Consider the following 21407-nt stretch of genomic DNA (forward strand, 5'->3'; position numbering starts at 1 on the left):
AATTTTCCTTATTACAAAAAGTCAAGAATACATCCTTCGTGGTTCTCTTTTGTGGATTTAAGAACTAATCTTTTGTCATCTAAGGGACCCAGGAGTTATTTTTGCATACAGAGGGATCTGGGAGCAATTTGTGCATACAGAGATTCAGGTCTTATACAAGCTTTCCTCATCTTCCATTCTTCATTCATTCTCTCTAGTCTCTCTTATATAAATAAATACATGCAGTAATAATTTATCCCATCATCTCTCTTCACCATTAACAATTCTTCATTATTTTGGCTGCTCCTCTCCTTTCTCATGGTATGAGCCTCCCTCTCTCTCTCTCTCTCTCATTAACTTTTCAAGTATTTTCTTATCTTTGTTTTTTTTAATAAATTTTGAAGGCTGAAGCAAAGGAAGATATCAAATATGATGAGGTGAGCCATGCCCAATCAAAAAGGTTTATTTATTTATTTTCCCCTCATGCTATTTTCTCTTTTTCTAGCTTACTTTTGGTTATGTGCAATTTCAATTAGGAATTTATATTCAGTCCTCGTGGAGTAAAGCAATTTACATGCAGATGGCTCCCACATAATCAAGGCCCAAAAGCCTTAATCTTCATTTGTCATGGTATAAAAAAACACTTATATTGATATTTCAATTTTCAAATTACTTCCCTTATAATTCTAATGATTGCAATTTAAGCTGCAGGGTATGCAATGGAATGCAGCATATCTATGAGAGGTACGTAGTTCTTTAATTTCTGTCACAATTTTAATACATACTTAGATTTTGGTAACAAAAGAATACATTGTAATGATATTTTCCTTTTATTTTTTTTTATATTAGATACCGGGATTAGACTTGCCAAAGCAGGATTTGCGGTATACGGAATAGACTATGAAGGCCATGGAAAATCATCAGGACTCCAGGGATACATTCCAAGCTTTGATGGTCTTGTTGATGATTGCTCTCACTATTTTATGAGCATATGTGGTACTAATTAAAAAAAAAATTCATACTAAATTAACTGCATTTTTTCCAAGAGAAATATGTTCACATTTTTGTTCTTTCAATTTGTTAGAGAAACAAGAGTATAAAAAGAAGCAAAGATTTTTGCTAGGAGAATCCATGGGAGGATCTGCTGCCCTTCTTCTTCACAGAAAGCATCCAACCTACTGGCATGGTGCTATTTTGGTTGCCCCCATGTGCAAGGTATTATTTTAAGTAATCGATTAGAAGTTTTCTGATTAATCAATAATTAGAAGAGTTAAAAAGACTGGTGTGCCCTTCCAAGCCATCAATTATATGATCAAGATATGGTAATAATTTGGGCTATATATGTAGCGGTCTGGATATGTGCTGAGGTAGAGATCTAATTTTCTTTTATAATAATTGGAGGACCCAAGAATCATTATTCATGATACAGTGATTATTGTAGCATTTTCAAGGAAATAGTACTATAGTATATGCAGGATACTGTAGCATTTTAAAAAAAACAACGGTAACATAGGTGGGAGACTGTAACATTAAAAAATATATTGTAGCAATTAAAAACGAGATTACTATAGCAATAAAAAAAGGAAAGGTCGTGCTTCGCACGGGGCACACACTAGTATGTTATAACCAGCATCATGCAGGCCCGGCCCAAGAGGGGGGGTAGGGGGGCGACCGCACAGGGCCCCATTTCAAAGTAAGGCCCAAATTTTTAAAAATGCCCATAGTATATTTCTTAATTCTTTCCAATAAGTCTTTTGTTTGTTTAAAAAAGGGCTTAATAATCTAATACTAGCCCACTAAATTAAATAATAATTTATGTCCATTGCCTAAGCCTAACTGCCTAACACCCATGACCCATCTGATTTACATTTTACCGGAAATATACACCAATTAGTACTACAATTATGATTAGTTGCTCGTTTGTCTCCTAAAGTTTAGGAAATTCAATTTGAACTCATTAATTCCCAATTAACTATTCCCTATTAACTAGGAAACACACCAATAAATATAATTCAATAAATTTATAGTTCAACATTTATATAGAAGAGGGCCTCGTTTTATCATTTCGCACAGGGCCTCAAAAAAGCTTGGGCCGGCCCTGGCATCATGTATGACATATCTGTTTTGATTTACTCAGAAAATTTTATAATTATTTGTTGACAGATTGCTGCAAATATGAGGCCACATCCAATGGTGATCAGCATCTTGGACAAGTTGTGTAAGATCATACCGACATGGAGAATAACCCCAACTCAAGACATTATTGATATTGCGTTCAAAAACCCTGAAAAGAGGAAAGAGGTAAAAAATAATTTTTTTTTTAATATTTTGTGATTTTAAATTAAAATATATTGAGATGTTCGTTAGTCTTTTTCTCGACAGGTTAGGGGAAATCCGTACTGTTATAAGGGAAGGGTAAGGTTGAATACTGCCCGTGAGCTTTTCATAGTGAGTTTAGATATTGAAAAGAATCTACAGCAGGTAAATTTATGTATCCCTCTATTTAATTTATGTGCATTATTAATTTTAATATATAGGAAAACTAAAAAGGTAATATATATTCAGTTTATATCTTGATTTGTAGAAAATCAATTACTTTTTAATTAAACGTAACAGAAATTACTTTAGTTTAGTTCAAGACATGCAATCAATGAAGAAGGATGTTTTTGTAATTGTCTTTATTGTACATGAATTAGAGGTACAATTAAACATGGAAAATCTTTGTTTATATTCTTAGCCTGAGATTGTGCTCGGCATGATGGATTTTTTGGTATCATTGTTTGTAGCTAGACCCAATTTTTCATTTTTTTAAGATTGTAGCCATCATAAACATAGCTTGGATGTAGCATCGTGCTTACTTTTAAGCCATGTTGATTAAATAAACAAAGATGATTGTCAGCTGTATAATATTATAAATATATTGTTTTTAGGATCAAAGATATGTTAGCTTAAGGCATCATCGTGACCATATCTGTAACAAATCTAAACAGAAAATTGAAAAGCCCAGATGTTCTTCATATAATTTAAATTTGGGCTAATTGTGGATGACCTCCTCGGTTAAATATATTGTTTTTAGGATCAAAGATATGTTAGCTTAAGGCATTTACAACATATTTTAAAATAAATATCACTGTCAAAATAATCTAAATAAATTCTATAACCCATGAAAAGAGTCCACAGCTTACTTAAATGGACGAATATTAGAATATGAAATTATAATCCTCAACTTGAGGGGGGAGGAGGGGGGAATACTTTAAAAGATGGATAAAATTTGATGGTAAAGTTTTATTTTGTTTTCACTCATAGTTTAACTTTAATGAGAAAGTATTTCTCCTATGATGGTATTAAGCTTTTCCTAATGCTCAAACTCATTCTCACTATAAACTAGATATATGCGGAGTTAATTGCGGGCAGAAATTAAATGATCGAGGTTGGTAACGTTGACAGTATGCTCGTCTCATTAGAAAGGAGATTTCTTAAGTTCTAAGTTCTATATCAAGGCTAGTTGTAATCTATGAGCATCATGTTCTTGTCTAACGTACGTTAAAATTAAATTAATGGCTCTATTTAATTCTAATTAGGTCTCCTTGCCCCTTTTGGTTGTTCACGGTGGGGATGACATCGTGACCGATCCCTCAGTCAGCAAACTATTATATGAGTCTGCGTCGAGCAAAGATAAGACGTTCAAGTTGTATCCTGGGATGTGGCATGCGCTCACCTCCGCCGAGCCCCCAGAGAGCATTGATCTCGTCTTCTCTGATGTTCTATCTTGGTTAGGCGATAGAACTGTAGGCTCAGACGAGGCAAGGCTCGAGTTGGAGAGGAAGACAAAGCACGAAGAAGATCCATCATCAAAACTTAAGTAATAATGACTTTATTTATTCGCAATAATGCTTATTTTTGTACTATTTTTTACCCAATTTGTGTTACAATAGACTAAAGAAAACTCTACACTGCAAAAATAGTACCAGAAGTGTAATATGCAGTTAATGCTAATGAGGATAGGATAGCATTTGGGTGGTGGTCATGTTATAGCTCCTTTTAATTTGTGGTGTTTATAGGGATTAGATTTAGAGGGACATTTTGATTGGAACGAATGAGATGTTTTTGTTTGTACATATTAGACTAGTTTTTATTGTTTAGAAATTTTGTCAAGATTCTTCAATAATTAATGAAACAGGTGAATTTTGTCACCCAAAGAGAAAGAAACTAAAGTGTGGGCTTAATTAGAAAGCATTGAACGTGTTTTTTTATTATTTGGTTGGTGAGGAATTACAAGCGAAACGACAGTTAAATACGGAAAATGGGTTACTTTCTAATGTACGCCTTAAATCATAAGTATTTGCAAAAATATCCCCCTGAATCTCAATATTTGAAAAACCAGCCTTCAATCATTACTCACTAAGATGATGATTTGCTGATTTTAGCTAGGGTTATTTTTTTCTCAAAGTTGATGATTTGGGGGTATTTTTGTAAATACTAAGATTAATTTGGGAGGTAGTTTTGCAAATACCCATGATTCAACGGATATATGCAAATAACCAAAAGAAATTGAATTGTAACTGTTAGTAAATGACATATCATACTCTCCTACTTTTTTATTTATGATTTATGTAGAAGACACTCCATGTCTTTTTTTTTTCCACTCGTGAATGTAGGTATGGAATGTTTTTTTTAAGTTGTTGCCGAGCGCTTTTTTTTCTTACTAGTTCTTGTGCACGTGTAATGACACGTGGTTAAATTTCAAAATTATTTATTATTTATATTTTTTTTACTATAAAATAAGTCAGATTTATTTTGAACTAAAATCTATAAATATGGATCAGCGCATTTCTCATAAATTTAATTTAAATTTTTTATAAAAAACCGTTGTGCACGTGTAACGGTTTTTTTTTTCTCTTATTGATACTTTCTCTTTGTTTGAGCTTGTTTCGTTAAGTTTTGAAGACTTGTCAACCCCTTTTCGCAGCCCAACGTCAAATTTGTTCTTTGCTTCAGTGGAAGGTAGGTCTGTCCCTTCGGGCGGGCCCGGATCGGAAATCCAGGTCCGGGCAAAACCGGAGCCCGGACCCGAGTACCCCGGGCCGGGTCCGGGCCCGGGCCGGCCCGGTTTTTTTCCTTTTTCTAAAATTTTTTTATCATTTTTTTTAAATTTTATTTAAATTTTAAATTATAAAAAAGACAAAAAAATAATTTTATTTATCACTTAAAATGACATAAATTACAAATAAAAATTATAAAAATGAATTCTTTATTAATAATTAATAAATCATTTATAAATTATAAGTATAAATTTATTTTGGAATTCATCGCATCACAATAGATAATTACATCTCAACTAGGTTTCTTTAAATTTCTTTTCTTTTTTTTATAAAAAAATGCTAAAAATTAGTTTAATATTATTATATTTTATATAATTATGTATTAGTATATACTTCCAAATTATTATGTAACTATATATTATATATACATATATTATATGTAAATATATTGTATATATTTATAAGTTATAACTTGAGAGAGAGAGAATCGCATAAGTAGCCGTTGCCCGTTGGGCCAATGGGGAAGAAGTAGTTGTTGTAATATACTATACTTATATACTAAGAGAGAGAGTATACACACACACATATTATATATATATATAATAGAGAGTATACTTATATAATATGGAGTATACATATATATGAGATAGTATACTTATATATACATATATACTTATATATATGTATACTTATATATACATATATAAGAGAGAGTATACTTATATACTTATATATATGTATACTTATATATACATATATATATGAGATAGTATACTTATATATATGTATACTTATATATACATATATAAGAGAGAGTATACTTATATACTTATATATACATATATACTAAGAGAGATGTTATATATATATAATATATTATATATATATACTAGTATTATATAATATACTTATATATATATATATATATATATATATATATATTATATATATATATATATATATATATTATTAGATTATACATATATAAGAGAGTATATACTGGTATATTATACCATACTATACTAGAGAGAGAGTATATGATATACATACATACATACATTATTATATATATATAAGAGAGAGTACTTCTGATATATATACTGATATAAGAGAAAAGGTATACTTATATATACTTTACATAGTATATTACTTATATAAGAGCAGAGTATATATACAACACACATATGACATATTTTGTATACATATATAGAAATATATTATATATACATATATTATATATATACATATATTATACATATATAAAAATATATTATATATACATATATTATATATATTTATATATACATATATTATACATATTAATATAATATATATATAAAATAAAAAATAAAAACAATTCAGGCCAGGCACAAAAGAGCCGGCCCGGAGTTCGGACTTGGCCTGGGCTTCCAGGCCGAGGCCGCGGCCCGGCCCGGGCCGGGCCGGCGGACTTTTTGCACACCCCTAGTGGAAGGTCACACCTCCACCCACGAATTTGGACAAAAGCATGCCTAATGTCATTTCTAAAGCCAACAAAAACCTATTAATTTCTACAACAAAAACAAAGAACCTATTAATTTCCATTTTGTTGTTTCTAATAAAACCAAATTTTCATAAATACGTTTCTCTACAAACACATAATTAGTCTACCCCTTTTACACGTAATCACCAAATGCTCGTATCAAATTTCATTTGGTCCCTGAATTCATTTTAAATTTGATAACTGCGCTAATTATGAAATGTGTGTGTGTGTATTCAATAAAAAATCTTAAATTTGTTGACTCTCTCTCTTCTTTTTTTCTAATCATGCTGCGTTCTAGTCCAAATTGCTTACGCAACTAAGCCACTAAATGTACCACTTGCTTCAAATTGTCTTGGCCTTCAATTGCCGTTACTTCTCGAGTCAATTCAAAAGAAAATTAAAACTTAAAAATTTTTGGCACACAATACACTAAGTTCCCTTGAAGACCTGTCGATATCCCTGCATAATTTGACTTCATTGATTACATTTTTTTTTTTTTGTTAATAGTATTCTTGCAAATGACTCTACATATAACAACCGTATGGTAAAAAAGTCTTTGCGAGGTATTCAATAAAGATTGGATGATAAATAATGACTTGAACAAATCCACAATAAAGAGCTCATGAATAATGTGGATTATCACTATCATGAAAAAGAGGAAAGAGAAAAATGTAACCACTTGATGCATGCACTTCAATTAAACAATATTTACTCACTATTTATTTCAAATATTTTCATCCACATAACTTTAATCCTGGGATAAGGTGAATAAGATACCCCTTATCCCAATCTTTACGCTGTACATCAACTTGCTTTCATTATTGCTTGATAAACAACTAATTGTAAAATAAATCACAAATGACTCTTATCCTAATTTGTTTCTTTGCATCATAACAATAAATTGTTATGATCGACTAGTTGTCTTTTCACTACATTTTGGTCAAAAATATACATATCCTATCAAAATATTTTTGCATCATGAATTGCCTTGTGCTCCAACTCGGATTTGAGATTTATCGTCATTGACCTCTCATCTAGCCAAGTGATTATATCCGAGAATACAAGATTAATGTTCTCCTGTGATTCACCAGATGTTAATGCATGCCACATTTTTGGATAGAGCTTGAAAGTTTTATCTTTGCTCGATGCAGTCTCATACAAAGATTGACTGACTGACGGGTCTGTAACGGTGTCATCTCCACCATGAACGATCATGAACGGCAATGATACCTAAAAAAATAAATTTCAAAATAAGTAGAGATAACTTTTAAGAAAATAACATATTTTAAAGAGGTAGAGAAATTTACCTGATTTAGGTTCTTCTCAATGTCTAGGCTAACCATGAGTAACTCATGACCAGTCTTTAGGCGAGGCTTGCCTTTGTAGCAATAAGGATTATTGCGGACCTGAATTATATTATGATAATAAACTACAATTAGTTATAATTGAGAAATAAAAAAATAATGAAAATTTTATTTTTTTAATACCTCTTTTCTCTTTTCTGGATTCTTTATGGCTTTGTCTATGATGTCTTGGGTGGGAATAATTTTCCATGTGGGAATAATTCTACATAGCTTGGTTAAAACATTTATGACCACTGGATGAGGCTTCATTTCTTCAGCAATCTGAAATAAAAAGTCGAGTTGACTGTCAAACAAATAATTTTTTTTGTAACTAATTATTTGATTAAGATTAACTCCACTAAATATTGATAGTCATCCTGTTTTTTACGTAAACAATTGTTAGGAAAATCCCTTTCCAATTTCATAACCTATGTAATAACTAGATCCATTATAGTTTAATTATGAGATAATATTCAATGGTTTTTATTCATTGCATTAATCGTGCATCAAAGAGATGTTCATTCTTGGAACCTAGGAATTAATTCAATGATTCATGGATAGACATTCATTTGATGCACCATTAATATAATAGAACGTCAAATTACTTCTTGTTTAATTATAAATAGATTATTATAATATTAGTTGATAAGAAAATAGAGATTGGAAGTTGAGAAGGAATTAAACCTTGCACATAGGTGCAACCAAAACAGCTCCATCCCAATAATGGGGCTTCTTGCTATGTAACTTTAGGACCACAGCTCCTCCCATGGACTCACCGAGTATAAATCTCTTCTTCCTCTTGTTCTCCTTACTCTCTGTAAAAGAATGAAAAATACAAATCAAAAATGGAAAAAAAAACACTGAAGAAATTATTTCTTTAGTAAACTTAATAAATTAAAAAGGATACAAGATATGAACGGTTATTTGTTCTGATGTGACTAGCAAGATGGACCTCCACTAATCTATCGCTAGACAGTCTATTTAGGAAAATGAGTTGTTATCTTCTATCGATTTTCTTCTAATTAAGATTATCCATTATTACTTACCGCAAATATTTGTAAAATGTTCAGAGCAATCGCTAACGAGATCATCGAAACTGGATATGTATCCTTGCAATCCAGAGGACTTTCCATGGCCTTCATAATCAATCCCATACACTGCAAAGCCAGCCTCTGCAAGTCGAATCCCAGTTCCTTTAAAAAAAATAAAATTAATAAGTTTAAATTTTTTTTCCCCTCATGACAAAAAAGGTTATATGACCATATTCGGTACTTTTTGAGAATAATTAGTCACCTTTCATTGAGATGCTAGATTCCATGGCATAACCTATGTATACAAATTAAGCATATATAAGAACATAAACATGAAATTAGATACATGTTATACTATTATCCAATTAAGTGAAATTAAAAAAAAAAAAGAAGTTTAATGTATAATACCATGGCAGAGGAAGATCAAAGCTTTTGGGTCTTGGTTTGTGGGAATCCATTGGCATGTGAAGAGCTTCAATCCTCTAGAGTTGAGAATATATTCCTTGAATATTCAAAAGTTTGAGAACTAGAGTTAGCTCTAGCTAGCTATAAGATCCTTCATTAAAAAAAATGGGGGGGTGTGAAAAAAAATACTAACCTCTTCATATTTGATGCTATTCATATTTAGAATGGAAGAAGGTTTGGGTTTAGGGTTCAAAGGAGTTAAGAGTTTGTGAGTTCGAGAGAAGAAAGAAGTTTGTGATCAAATACTTCAACTAGTCATCTTTTATTTAAGGGCTTCGTTTAGTCTTAGGTCCCTTTTCAAAGGAGGCAAATGGGTGCTCTTTTTGGTGGAGTCAAATCTTTTGTGCGCACTTTTTGTAGTAACGACCCTCCTCAAATTTTATTATAATGCAAAGGCTACGTTGTAATGTTTAGAGTATACATTTTTTTTGTTCAAAATTAGAGAAATGTTCTTCAAAATACAAAGGTACTAAACTATAAGTTATATATTGGGTTTAAAGTACAACTTTTCAAAAAATATTTTTTTTAGCATATGATTAGACGTTTTATTTTTTTCCTTTCTTTCTTTTTTTTCGGTCTAAGCCGCAATGTGTCCATATCCTATTGGATGGGACTAATCCATGCTCGTGCTTGTTCGACGAGAGTATGCCAGCCAACTAAGCCACCCACTATAGAATTTCATATCTAAATGTTGGTGTTTCTAGTCCCTAATCATTTCTTGCATCTCCAAACACAACTCCCAAATCAAATGCTTCATAATAATATCTAAATCTTTTAATATCTAAGTAACAAATTTTGCAGGCTTAAGTTATACATATATGACAAAATTAAAGTCGTATTTATTGTGTCTAAAATCTTGTTAGCTCCTTTATTATCAGAGCAAGCCAAATGTCCCAAATCTGAAGAAAGGGCAAAGGGATAACAACAAATTGATTCAAGAGTTTGTTTGGGTCCTTGGTTATGTTTTAATAGGAGCATCTATTGACAAAAAGTGTCAATATTCCAATAAAATGATATGACAGTTGTAACGGTTTGGATGGAACATTTCCATGTAAATGTATGTATAAGTTCAGATATATTATATTTAAAGGAATAAATAGCCAAAACTTAAACAAGTCTGGTACTTTTTTATCCAAATGAACTTTAGGCCTCAGAAAATCTCCAAACGAATTAACAAAATAAGATCTCCAACTCAGTAATCTGATAATACGATATTGCTTAATTAATCACTTTGCGTAGCCAATTCTGATTAATCAAAAAAAAATTCCCCTCAATTTGTTTCGAATACATATATCGGCTAATATTGACATGTTCTTATTTTCTAATATAATAGAAACAAAACAACACAGTGAAAATGAAAATTGAATGCACAATACCATTTAATATTTCTGAATAGAAATTTCAAATACAAGAAAATTCGAATTAAGTACGCTTCCAAATACAAAGAAGGCGTTACTGCTGATATCATACCAATACGAGGGTACTATACATCCAAAATTAAAACTTGAATTTCTGAATCAGAAATATATACATTAATTGAACATTATCTACTACAAACCAACTATTTAGAGACACGAATGATTTCAATATGTTTCATGCTGTCAAAGATACCTCATAAAATCACTAATTTTTTGCCCTTAATACATGGTTAACAAAATGTAAAGAGAACCCATCAAAATCCCAGTCATTTCACCCTAAACAATAAAAACTTATGTTGTAATTTTGTATTAATATCCACGGTTGTTTCTGAAAAAAAATTATCCACACTACAAAGTTCCAACATTTTTTTTTTTTTTTGAATCGGAGAAAAAAAAAAAAAAAAAAAAATACTACTTCTTCTCTAACAAATCAAGGGAGTGTCAAACCAAAGCAAGTCAGCAAATAATTAAGAGGTTACTTAAAGAGAGTCCAACGTCACGCTTTACATCAACATCTCCCAAGCCCTGTTCACACCCGACCCATTTTTGCTTCTAGAAAAAGAGGCTCGCCGACTCTCTTATGCAGCACTAGAATATTGTGCAAGAGACGCTGTGCATTTTGTAACCACAACGAAAAATACGCAGCTGGTTTTGGTGCGCAAGAATCACACCGTGTTATCTTTGACCGCCTCCAGCGCCAGCATTTGGACCGGCTGACTGAAGTCGAAGCGCTCGCTCGTGTTTTATGGGTGAGAATGTTGGGGAATTTCGCTCTCCCCGCCTACTATAAGATGTGCAGCTCCGAAGCTAACTCATAATCAATAAGATATAAAACGACCGTAATTAAGAAAAAAAGAACACCGGTATTTACGTGGTTCGGTCGACCAACTTCGACCTACGTCCACGGAGGTGCCAATACGATAAATTCACTATGTATCAGGGAGAACTACAAGAGGAACCACTCAACTCTCGTCTCTCAATCTCTCAACCTCACATATATAATCAACTCTCATATTATCTCGAAAGCACACTCCTAATAATTCTTTTGCACGGATAAAGATCACGAAACCCTCGCATCTCGCACAATATTCTTGAATCAGGCTACGCCATCTGCTAACCCTAGACTACAAGAAATTTGGCTCATTCTCTCTACTACATCTTCTCTCTACTCTCTTCTTCTTAGTTTTTCCTCGAACAATAGAAGAATATATATAGGGAAACCAAAACTCTATCTCTAGCCTAACTTTCTAATTATAATAGGATTCAAACTCTTAATCAAAATGGAACCCAAACTCCTAATCATGATAGATTTCTAACATTATCTAATTCTCATGAAGTTTTACAAGGAATTAAAAATACAATCCCAACAGAGAAAGCAAAGCGTTTGAGCCATGCAGCAGTGTATCCTTATGAGCCTCGTGAAGAAGTGCGCCAAAATGTGATTGCACATGTCCATTTTTGGTGTATAAAGATATCGTTTTGCATATCTAGTAGACATCAACCATATTCTTAACATTTTAAACTCGTTCATCAAGGGATTCTAGTTGTGCTTCTCTTTTATTTTTATTTTTGTTGGTTGTTAGGAACAAAAATTACGGTTTTAGTTATTGTCCATTTACGGCATATAAATCAAGACCGCATAGCGCAGTGGATTAGCGCGTCTGACTTCGGATCAGAAGGTCGTGGGTTCGACTCCCACTGTGGTCGATTCCTTTACTTTTTTTATTCGTTGCGATTAAAAAGTAATTAAAAATCAAGAAGAGGGAGAGTTGAGAGTTCTTACTTCTTACTGTCCCAACCTCAAAAATGATAACAAAGGGGTCCTTTTTGTTAATAAAAAGCGGTGGAGAAACAACTAACACTATTCAATAGATGATTGTGACTCTACCAGATTAGAAATAGAAACGAGAGCGATTTATTGTTATGCTTTGATGCTCCGAAAATAAGAATTTTTATAATTTTTAAATGGATGGAAAATTAAAATTTTGGGCTGAAAATAACAAGGGTGCATTTGTCCTTTTCTTTTCAATTCCTATCCTATTATTTCTCTGTCCATAACCACTTCACTCACCTCCCTTGTTTCACGTTTACTAGGTGAATTGCACACGTGCAATGCACATGGTATACATTTTAGATTTAGTTAAAATTGATAATTTAGTTTAGCCTAATTTGGAGCTTATATACATGTTTAAACAAACATATAAGAGTGTAATTTTCAGATTTTTATTTTTCAATGTACAAAAGAATATAAATCAATACAATTTATTACACTTATTTCTAAATGAATATTTTCTCGTAAATGGGGTATCAAATTGTTAATGTTAGTATGTAGAAAGATCCTCTAACTTAGTTCTAAATCTTTTTAGTGAAAATATAAATAAAAGTGTAATTTTACAATCGACAGTTAATTTTTTATTCCTCTTTATAATGATAAGAAAGGAATTGACATATGCATGTTATGCATAATTTTATACAATATGACTAAAAGCAAGAACAATAATATCTATTTTAAACACAACTTTGCATTATAATACCAGTTTTTTGTCATAAATATGGAAGGAAAAATAGAAGAGAGAAATCTAATATGATAGAATACAGCCAAATTAGATTTTGTTAAAGATCAAGTGAGAAATTAGTTGAAGAAAACTAACCCTTCTCAAATATTAGTTTTATCCTTTTCTATGATGTTTTCAACTCCAAAACTACCCTCTAAATTCAACCTATTTACAAATGTAGGTGTGGAAGGCCTATCAACCGCATAATCCCTTAAATTATAGATTAGAGAGCTAGATTTTAGGCTTTTCTATTTACAGAAGATGCCATGGAGCACCGAAGCTGTTGGCATAGAGCAAAATCATAACCATCAATTAAATAATTTATAAATACTATTAAAAGTAGTGATTGAAGAGTTCAACTCCGATTACGAACTCTTCTTCCACGTTTAATCGGATTACAAATTATTTAATTACTTCCACACTATATATTTCACATTCACGCGTATCAAGGATCAAGTAGGCTAAGTATCAACATTCGCATCCACACTTCATCAAAGCCTAAAAAAGATACTTCTACGCTCTATTTACGCTATTAACCTTAGGATTTCAAGTCGCCAGGGGGCCGATGGACAGAGGGTCACTCAAGGCTTCCAACTGTTTCATCATGTTCCACAACATACATGACATACCCTTTTGCAAAGTAAAGTTGCATCTTAAAAACTTTATTATGCATTTACATTTTAATTTCATATACGTTGGCGGTTGGCACAAGCTCATAAACCGGACATAAACACGTCATGGGGATCAAAAACGCTCCGCGCTGCGGTACCTCAGAGATATCTCATTGGGCAGCCAAAAGAAATCAAGGCAGAATACCAAAAATAGTACCCGCGGTCAACATCACATGTAAGCCTAACAAAGAAACAATCAGAAATGGATAGCCAAGAAATCTTCAAATAAGAACGGGGACAGTTTCCTAGTTGAAGTTCCAAATATGGACTCCCAAATAAAAAGGGAAAGGAAAAGGTACGATGTGAAAATATTAATGAAAATCAAATCCTGCATACTTAAAAAAAAAAAGAGATATGAAAAAATAAACAGCCACGCTAGCCCGGTATCAGCACAGACACAGAAAAAAAATGCACACAACAATAGATAATTGAAAGCTGTCAAATTGGAGATTGGAGACAATATCCTGCATGAGGTTTCAACAGATCTTGATCTCAAATACCCTAAATATGAGCCTCTGATTAACAAAACAAACTCAAAACTGAAATAACACCCAGAAATAAAGGAAATCAACCTAAGCTAATCTATGCCTTAATAGCATATTTCCTCTTTGGGAAATACATTTCTCTCTTCTTCTCTCGCTCAGTCTTCAATGATTCCTGAGGGGGGAAAAGTGAGGTTAGAGCAGGGAGAGGATAAATGATGGCAGAATAACGATGTTCATACACACAATAATATCAAATACAAAGATCTTATAAAATGTTTAATCTACAATTCTCTTTCTTTGGGAGAATAAAACCAAGAAAACATCACTAAAGAACTATTGTCTGAATGGTGAAAAGGCAATTAGAGCACTGAGTTACGGAAGAACAAAATCCTTGCGGATTGCAAAAGCTAACCGCTTGCACTTCTCTATGTGAAACACAACCCTCTTATACTTTTCTATCTAGTGCAAGAAGTAGATTTTCCTCAACTAGATCAGATCCTATAATTCACTTCAGATTTTTTACTAAGCTCAAGCATAAAAAATAAAACAGTGTAAACTAATTTAGGCCAAAAGGAAAACATGCATGAAAAACCCAGGGCAAATACAACAAGATTTGCATCATATAGAAACTGATCTTGATGATGTCCAATAAGAATGAATTACAAATAAGTTTCCTCCTTATAAGATTAGCTGATTATCAAAGGAATGCACAAGATCAAAGGTAGCATCCGCCGACTCAAATTGAACAGTATGCAATAAAATCACTGAATTGGTGAACACCAACACCAACCCCAATTATTTAAAACTATTGGTTGGCACTTGGGTATCCTAGTCGACCTTAATTAAAATGGGTTTACGTAGATACCAAAATGAACGAAAATTCAGACTGACCCTATCACAAGCTACCTCAAGCAAAGATGGTAAATTATAAACATTTCTTTCTATTCAATATCCTTTCTTTTCCAAGTTACACTCTATGATCCAACTGTCCATCAAAGTTTTCCTACTCTACAAGCAGATTCTATTGCTGATGAATATAAAGAGGCTAGAACAAGATGTTGACAAACCATAGGTGGTTACTTTGATCATGATCATTATTGCCATGCAAGAAAATACCAAACAGTTTTAACCATTGAGCTATTTAATTCTTTATCTGAGTCGATAGTAAATAAATGACTAACGAGGAGACACTAGGAAGGAAAATGTACATGGACAACACAAGGGATTTGGAGAAATTCCAATATCAAACCCAAGCATATGGATCAGTGTCTTGTTGGCAAACCAAGATTCAGTATGTCAGGTAGAAACTGAGTCTTATTGCAAATAGATTACTGTTAACTCCAGACTAACAAAATCGAATCACAATAAGAGAATTACTAAACAAATGTTTCCAATAATAGAATACACAGGCTGTATCACACTTTACATTGACATTTTAAACTTACGGGAGTATGTTCAACAAATTGTAAGTGTGTAAGTTACTTTCTTTTGCAAATGACTTGCATCCACATTAGCATACAAGTGAAATACTTGATTGTTTAAAAAAGGTTGTTGTCGAAAGTACAAATGCAAGAATGAAGCGGAAAGATAGGAGTAATTAAAAATTAAGAGGTGTTTGTTTGCATGCAAGTGAAAGATGAAAGTGAGAAAGTGATTCACTTTTAACACCTTAAGTGTTTGTTTGCATGCAAGTGATGATGAAAGTAAAATGCAAAAAAGTTGTCATGTAGGACCTAACGCACTTTTGCCTTCCCCTAAAAATATGATAAAATCACATGGAAGTTAAAAAATGTAGGCAATTTTAGTTAAACGAATTTAACTATATAAAATACTAAATCCTATCTTTACCACATCATCTCACAATTGTACTATCAACTATAATTTATCTTTTCAAACAGTTTATTTCACTTGCATGTTCACATGGATGTGAAAGTCATTTGAATAATTAAAGTATCTTCTGCACATCCGGTTCACTTTCAATTTGCCAAACACCACCTAAAGTCATTTAAGTAAAAGTGGCCCCCATTTTTCACTTGCAAGTGACATCAAAATCTTTTTCGCATTAAATCCTATGTGGCAACATTTTTGCAGTTCACTTTCACAATCACTTGCAAGCAAACAGACACTAAACGCGTTAAAAATGAGTCATTTTCTCACTTTCAATATTCACTTGCATGCAAACGAACACCCGCTTCAATGAGTGAAACAAGATGAAGGCAAACTACATACAGCGCCATTACAAATAAAATAAAACAAATGAAATAATGACACATTTGACCTTCCACTTCCTCAAAAAAAAACTTATAGTAGAAGAATGATCATTATGCATGTCATTGATGGCAAAATATTTTCTGATTATGAATCAGAAGCCAAGCAGGCTTCAGATGGATCTATGCTAGTATGCTCCAACAATCGAAGCAATGAGTCCATAAGGTGTTAACTGGATTGCATCAGATCGCGTATAAACTTACTACCAGTACCAAATTGTAGGATTAATTTGTTCTCAAAGATGCTATTCTATTAAAATAAGCATAAAGAAAATAGTTTGTTCATCACTAACGAAATGTTTTCCTTTTCCCTTATGATTGTCCTTACGAACAAATGTGTCCAAGAATTGTCTCGCAACTCGCCCAACAGAAACACAAATGACGATCAAGTAGTTAAGACTGTATCAATAGACCCTACTAGAATCTACATAGGTAACTTTGTTCTAGCAAGCATATATATAGTAAATTTTTTAAACAAATCCTAACAGCACAACAGAAGTTTATAATTAAGCACTTTCAGATATAACTCCTGAAAATTGAACAAATCTGTAACCATTATAGCTTCTGGACACAAAACTGGACCAAATGCAAACCTAACATATGTGCAACATAGAATCCCACCTTAATTGCAAGCACAAGCTCTGTATTTGAATCCCAAATGTTGGAGATGAATATCCACTCAGTGTGCAAGCATAGGGTTAACATAAATTCATAATGTTATGGAGCTACCAAGTCCTTTATTCTGGCATATGCCCTCTTGAGATTTAACAAGCTGCAATTATATTAGTATTTTTTAAGTTAAGTGACCTTAATCACCACATTAATGCACTTCTATGAACCATCACAATGTTAACTGTCCATGGGTGACTTCTGAATCATTATTGCTAATTAATCATGCAACAAACTCCACAACATATGAAAACTGTGCAGCATTACCAAGCATGATGGCCACTTAAATTGCTTAGATCTTCATTGGTAATGGATAAAAACAGAAAATTAGGAATACTACATTATAAGAAATCAAAAACTAGATCGTGATAATTAGTTACCTGATGCTTGGTGAGCTTCCTCCTGATGGCGCGAGTTTTCTTGGGCCTGAGATCCAAAGGCAGGAACTTTTTCTTCTTGTAAGCCTCCCTCAGCGCCGCCTTCTGCTTCTGCGAGATCACCGTCAGCACCTGCGCGATCCCGAGCCTCACCACCTTGCTGCCATCAAATACACGAGGGGGAAAAAATCTAAACAAAATTCCAAATTTTGAAAAATGAATCGAGAGGCGGAGGAGATTACATCTTGGAGAGCTTGTTGGGGGCACCGCCGGTGACCTTGGCGACGCGGAGGAGGGCGAGCTCCGCCTTGAGATCCTTGAGCTGGTTGAGGAGATCGGCCTTCGATTTCCCGCGCAACTCGTGGACCTTGATTCTCGCTGCAAAAAACGAAGAGGAGATAATGAGATTGGATCTCTGTGAGAAAAAATTCGAATCGAGATGAGACTTCGATTGAGTTTTTCTTTACCCATTGGGATTGAGATGGCGAGATTGAGCAGGAGGTGAATGGAGGCGGAGAGGAGAGGAAGGGGGAGAAAGTTGCTTAAAAACCCTAGCGAGTGACAAAACCCTAATTTCAGTGGGCCGGGTAGGAAACTTTGTTTTATTGGGCCACAGGCAAAATAAAGAAAATACACGATAGTTGATCCATGTATTGATATTTTTGAATATAATATCTAATTTTTTTATTACTTTCTTCTGCTAAAGTATTTGAACCTTTATTAGCTCTTGGAACGAAGGCTTGAAAATCATGCTAATATTTGTGCCCCATAATTAATTACGCGTCGTGAAATTAAAAAAAAAATATTTACACACATAATTCAATAGAGGATCACCAATCAAAGCAAATCTTTTGCCTTTTTTTTTGTTCATTCAGTTGACCCTGGTGCTAAGGTTCCATCATTTTCATTGATTTTCATTTGATAAACATAGATCTAAATAATAACAATGCTTAACGATTATTCGAAATGAAGAAATTTGTCATTTAATAATACAATAAAGATTTCTCACAAAAATAACAATACAATAAAGATAAAAATTAACATAAATAATTGTTGCTTTTGCAAGCCTTTCTGTTGCATATGGACAAAAATTGTCTCTTTTCGGATCTGGTGAAGACTGCAGCCTATCTTGCTCTTTTGGAACTGTTTTTGTAATTATCTTAGATTGTATTTTCATTCCGGCCAGCCCCCCTCCTCCTATTGGCTAGCTCCTGTTTTTTGTTTCTTCTCTCTTTTTATTTTTTGGCTTTTCTGGTATTTCTCATATGGACGGGTGGAAACTGGACAGATTTTGCCTGATTTGTGACGACAAGGTCTGCTCCCAACCGACAAAATCTTCTTTTGGCTATGCGCTTTCTGTATTTTGTAATGTTTGTAAATCTCTTTATGTTTTTATTTAATATATACATGAACAGGGCCTCTCGTTTTGTTTTTTACCTCAAAAAAAATTTGTCTCTTTTCATCTTATCCGTATATGAGAGAGAATATTTTTATTTTTGTATCATGTAACGTTTTCCCCCCCTCCCTATGCTTTCTCCCTTTATCTGGATCACGAACCATCTATTTTAATACCTTAAAAATAATTTTATCTTTATTATAAGGAGACTCCTAAGAATCCAATTGGTCGTAAGAAATTCAAGCAACTAACAGTAATGACAACTATAATAACAAAGAAAAAAAATTTAAAGAGCAGAGCTTTTCTGTTTTATTCTTGAAAGAGTTAAAAAAAAAGCTGAGCATGATGTTTTTTTTTCCTTTTTCTTTTTCCCCCCTCTCTCCTTAACAAGTTTGTTAAGCTACAGGTTACATTGATTTTATACGGCATCTACATTTTTTCAATATCCAATGGTTCAATGCTCTAATAATTAAACAACACAACAATCTCATTACGGTTTAGATAATTAAGTATCAGAAAAAAATTCTAATGAACTAATCAATTTGGATGACAACTTGATGACGAAGGCCTTCGAGGAAACTAACTTGGAAGGAATATTCTCCACGTATCCCAAGACAATGGGACTAGGGAAATGTATTTTAGGATAAACCCATTTGAAGTGAATAAAAAGATTCCATTTTGATACCCTTGATTTTATAGGAAGAATTCTTGTTCAAGGAAACATAGGTGAGGCAACTTGCATGACGACTCGGCGGTAAATCATCAATTCGAAGAAATTAAACAATTCGTAGACATTTTAAGATGTCTTTAGCAATGTAATTGCGTTTAAACCACATACTCCCATTTTTTTTTTCATCTTTCAGGTGCCTCGTGTTCGAAAATACTTAACATGGAGATCAACAAGTCAGAAAAACATTCTCAATCATAACACAGGAAATTAGGAAATTTATAGGCTTCCCAAATCTCCTATAGTTACAAATTTACCTCTGTTTACATCGCGAAGTTGATATGTGATTTAGAAGGGTTAAACTTAAATTTTTTGGGTCCCTTAATCATCTTTGATGGTTAATTCTTCTGTCCTAGATCTTTGAGCCGTACATCGCTACACAGACTGGCAGAGGTTAGAGGCACCATAAATTGTTTCCTTTGACACGCCCTTCGAGGATCAGGTCAATGACAGTTTTTAGTTAATGTGAAGAGAAAAACAGAGCATAATCTTGTTGACTTTTTAGGTGTAAAAATGTGTACCTTGAATTGGTGAAAAACACAATTATTTACAGAGGGTTTATGGGGGCACGTAGGTATTTTCAACTGAGTGCGTGCGGTATTGGTTCAGACCCTACTTTACACGTGCCGATGGCTGATTGGCCGAGTCGTTTTTGCACAATGATGAGACTGTTAGAGTAATTGCCTGTCCGAGGAGCTTTGAAGGCTCCGGATCGGAAGGTCATAATAGCTAACGTGTCATTAATTGCTAGATAACGACTAGGCAGCGAAGTGCGGGTCCAAGCTGTGCATCCATTAAATGCGGGATAACTTTTAATGACTCTTATCATGCCGTTTTACTATTCGAGGAGCCTTGTGTCAGATCCGAGTAGAGAACGCCTTTTGTCTCGGAGTCGGATAGCCATCAAGATCCGATTCGGAAGCACCTTTCATCTCGGATCTGGATCATGAGGCGAGTCGACTAGCTTATCATCCGAGTCCTGCTTACGGATGCTTTGAGAGTCGGCCAGTTAATTATTATGTGGCCGCTCTTATTGTTCTTGTTAATTTCTAGGGTGTGACAACCTCCAAATAAATAAAGAAAATTCTAATTTACCCATCAAAGTTAAGCAACACAGGCGACAAATAACTACATGGGCGATGAAGAATCATCTAAGATATTCAATGACTGCACTATGCAGCTCTTTATCCTGACCTGTTTTTCGCTTAAATTGCCATCTTGAACGTAAGTCAGCAAAATCTAAAACCAAATATTTTTTTTATCTCCTCAATTTATTCATGCGTAATAAATCTTGATCCTGATCAATTATTCAATAAAGAATATTTTTTTATCAAGCTACAAAGAATCCTGCTTTTTGGCTCGCGGGTGAACCGCGAGCCACCCAACTCGCAGAGGGGGGTACAGGGACAGTGGGCCCCGCAGAGGGGGGTACAGGGGCAGTGGGCCCCACGGCAGTGGGC

The 21407-nt window shown here is 33.5% G+C and overlaps 3 protein-coding genes and 1 non-coding gene across 6 annotated transcripts; 2 read left to right on the top strand and 2 right to left on the bottom strand.

The window, feature by feature from the left end:
* LOC109829926 (caffeoylshikimate esterase-like) lies at window positions 180–4095 on the top strand. 3 transcript variants are annotated; one of them, XM_020397022.1, is made up of 9 exons: window positions 180–300; window positions 384–416; window positions 516–609; window positions 691–723; window positions 829–975; window positions 1064–1194; window positions 2143–2280; window positions 2362–2460; window positions 3561–4095. In XM_020397022.1, the coding sequence occupies exons 1-9, from the start codon at window positions 298–300 to the stop codon at window positions 3843–3845; spliced, it is 963 nt and encodes a 320-aa protein (XP_020252611.1). In that variant the 5' UTR covers window positions 180–297; the 3' UTR covers window positions 3846–4095. The 3 variants fall into 3 exon arrangements, with proteins under 3 accessions (XP_020252611.1, XP_020252612.1, XP_020252613.1); XM_020397023.1 differs by having other exon boundaries at window positions 187–300; window positions 384–439; window positions 560–609; XM_020397024.1 differs by having other exon boundaries at window positions 188–300; window positions 560–609.
* LOC109829351 (caffeoylshikimate esterase-like) lies at window positions 7236–9606 on the bottom strand. Its single transcript, XM_020396481.1, has 8 exons — window positions 9516–9606; window positions 9326–9419; window positions 9180–9212; window positions 8933–9079; window positions 8571–8701; window positions 8031–8168; window positions 7851–7949; window positions 7236–7773 (listed from the first exon to the last, which is right to left on the bottom strand). The coding sequence occupies exons 1-8, from the start codon at window positions 9537–9539 to the stop codon at window positions 7504–7506; spliced, it is 936 nt and encodes a 311-aa protein (XP_020252070.1). The 5' UTR covers window positions 9540–9606; the 3' UTR covers window positions 7236–7503.
* On the top strand, window positions 12434–12507 carry TRNAR-UCG. The gene has a single exon. It is a non-coding gene; the product is annotated as a tRNA-Arg (tRNA).
* On the bottom strand, window positions 14427–18397 carry LOC109829927 (60S ribosomal protein L35-like). The gene is made up of 4 exons (XM_020397025.1): window positions 18292–18397; window positions 18067–18202; window positions 17828–17984; window positions 14427–14683 (listed from the first exon to the last, which is right to left on the bottom strand). The coding sequence occupies exons 1-4, from the start codon at window positions 18293–18295 to the stop codon at window positions 14609–14611; spliced, it is 372 nt and encodes a 123-aa protein (XP_020252614.1). The 5' UTR covers window positions 18296–18397; the 3' UTR covers window positions 14427–14608.

Source organism: Asparagus officinalis, chromosome 2, assembly GCF_001876935.1.
Source record: "Asparagus officinalis chromosome 2, Aspof.V1, whole genome shotgun sequence".
Taxonomy (NCBI): Eukaryota; Viridiplantae; Streptophyta; class Magnoliopsida; order Asparagales; family Asparagaceae; genus Asparagus; species Asparagus officinalis.